This window comes from Panicum virgatum, chromosome 5K, assembly GCF_016808335.1.
Source record: "Panicum virgatum strain AP13 chromosome 5K, P.virgatum_v5, whole genome shotgun sequence".
Lineage (NCBI taxonomy): Eukaryota > Viridiplantae > Streptophyta > Magnoliopsida > Poales > Poaceae > Panicum > Panicum virgatum.
The window spans coordinates 6,360,858-6,362,491 of record NC_053140.1 but is presented as its reverse complement, the minus strand read 5'-3'; the positions used below and the strand labels follow the sequence as shown (position 1 = coordinate 6,362,491).

General features: G+C 57.8%; 1 protein-coding gene across 1 annotated transcript; it reads right to left on the bottom strand.

The window, feature by feature from the left end:
* Positions 1–1,003: 1,003 nt before the first annotated feature.
* Positions 1,004–1,411, bottom strand: LOC120709608. The gene has a single exon (XM_039995292.1). The coding sequence runs from the start codon at positions 1,409–1,411 to the stop codon at positions 1,004–1,006; it is 408 nt and encodes a 135-aa protein (XP_039851226.1).
* Positions 1,412–1,634: the final 223 nt, after the last annotated feature.

The following is a 1,634-nucleotide window of genomic DNA, read 5'->3' as shown; positions in this document are numbered from 1 at the left end:
CAAGGAGCTCCGGCAAAGCTGCCGGTGCTAAAGTTAAGCGGCGGACACGAAGACGACCCCTCATCGCCCCGACAGATCACCTAGCCTCACATGATGATTAGTAGGAACGCGACGGAGAGATGGGTCTCCGGCCAGGCAGACCGGGAGAGCAGAAAGCATGGATGTGGAGGCCGAGAAGTGCCCGGCAACGCCGCCGAGGCCGCAGCCAGTGACCGGCCCTGGCCGGCGAGCAGCCACCAGACGCCAGTGGTGGTGAGCAGTTCTACTTTCACTTACAGAAACATGCAAGCAATCTTCCTTTAAGAAGTCCAATGCTCAATAGAACTTTTCATGCTAACTGCATTGCTTGCTACTCAACTTAAATGTTGCCGAGTTGCACGAATTCTCTGTTCTTGAAAAGATGCAATTACTAAATGCAGATAGACGCCTTGAACTCCAACTGCGTACTGTCATGTTAGCTTCACAGAAAGGAAAATGCTTGTGCCTAACTGATCAGTTCATGCAAAACTGCATCAGTAAATGAACTTTAGATTGTCCGTAACTGCAATCAGTGGTGCTCTGCTGCGCATACCCAGCCACCATGGCAGTAGGCAGATAACATTCGCCTAGATTAAAATATAATAGGTTTTTCTAAAAAAGATTTAACAGAAAATTGTTACTAGTTATTACTCCGTACGCATCTTAATTGACACTGTTGAACTGAGCTCTAAGCAGGCCAACAAAGCATCCACATAAGCAACGACCATGCAGCAATGGTAGCAACAACCAAGCCCTCAACGGTGTACAACATAGTTTGAACTTTGAAACGTAAGATCAGAAGCTTTTGGAATGACAATTGACATCATGCCAGGGCGCCCGAGCCGCTGACTCGCTGAGATCACACCGAAACGATCACGTATTCACGTTCGATTTCTCCGCGACACGAGAGAGTAGAACAAACGCAAGCAGGCGTCCAGGTGACGAATCTAATAATCAATATTGCGAATCCGGTAGACCTGAGAATTCACTTGGCACCGCCGATGAAGCCGAACGCCGCCTCGCGCGCTCCCGCGGTCTCCGCAACGAGCTCCCGCGCCTTCAGCATGGCTTCGCCGAGCTCCATGGCGCCATTGAGCTGCTCGGCGAAGCAGGGGCTCTGCTCCCATGGTGCGGTGCTGTCGCCGCCCTCCCCGCCGCCGCCGACCCCGTCCCCGTCCAGGGCCGCCAGGAGCGCGGCCGCGCGCAGGTGGCCGCGGGCGCCCTCCAGCCCGTCATGCACGCGGGTGGCGATCCCGGCGGCCTTCTCGAGCATCTCCAGCGCGCACCACACGTCGGGGTCCTCGGCGAGGTCGTCCACGGAGTCGAGCGGCGCGCTCGGGCAGGGCGCGCCGCGAAGTCTATTTATAGCGCGCGCGATTTTGCTGCGACCCATCGCAGAACGCTCAACCCTGCCCCCTGTTCATCTTCTTCTACCTCGAGCAGGGGAGGGGGCGCTGCACGGCTACAGCCAGCGAGCTCGGGGTGGGGGGAGGGGGGAGGGGGGAGGGGGGAGGGAAGGGGTGGTTGGTGGGCGGAGCGGCCGCCGGCGAGGTCGCCTGCGGCCGGGGTGGTGGAGGGCGGCGGCGGCCTTAATATCCGGGGTTGCTGGGGGTGGG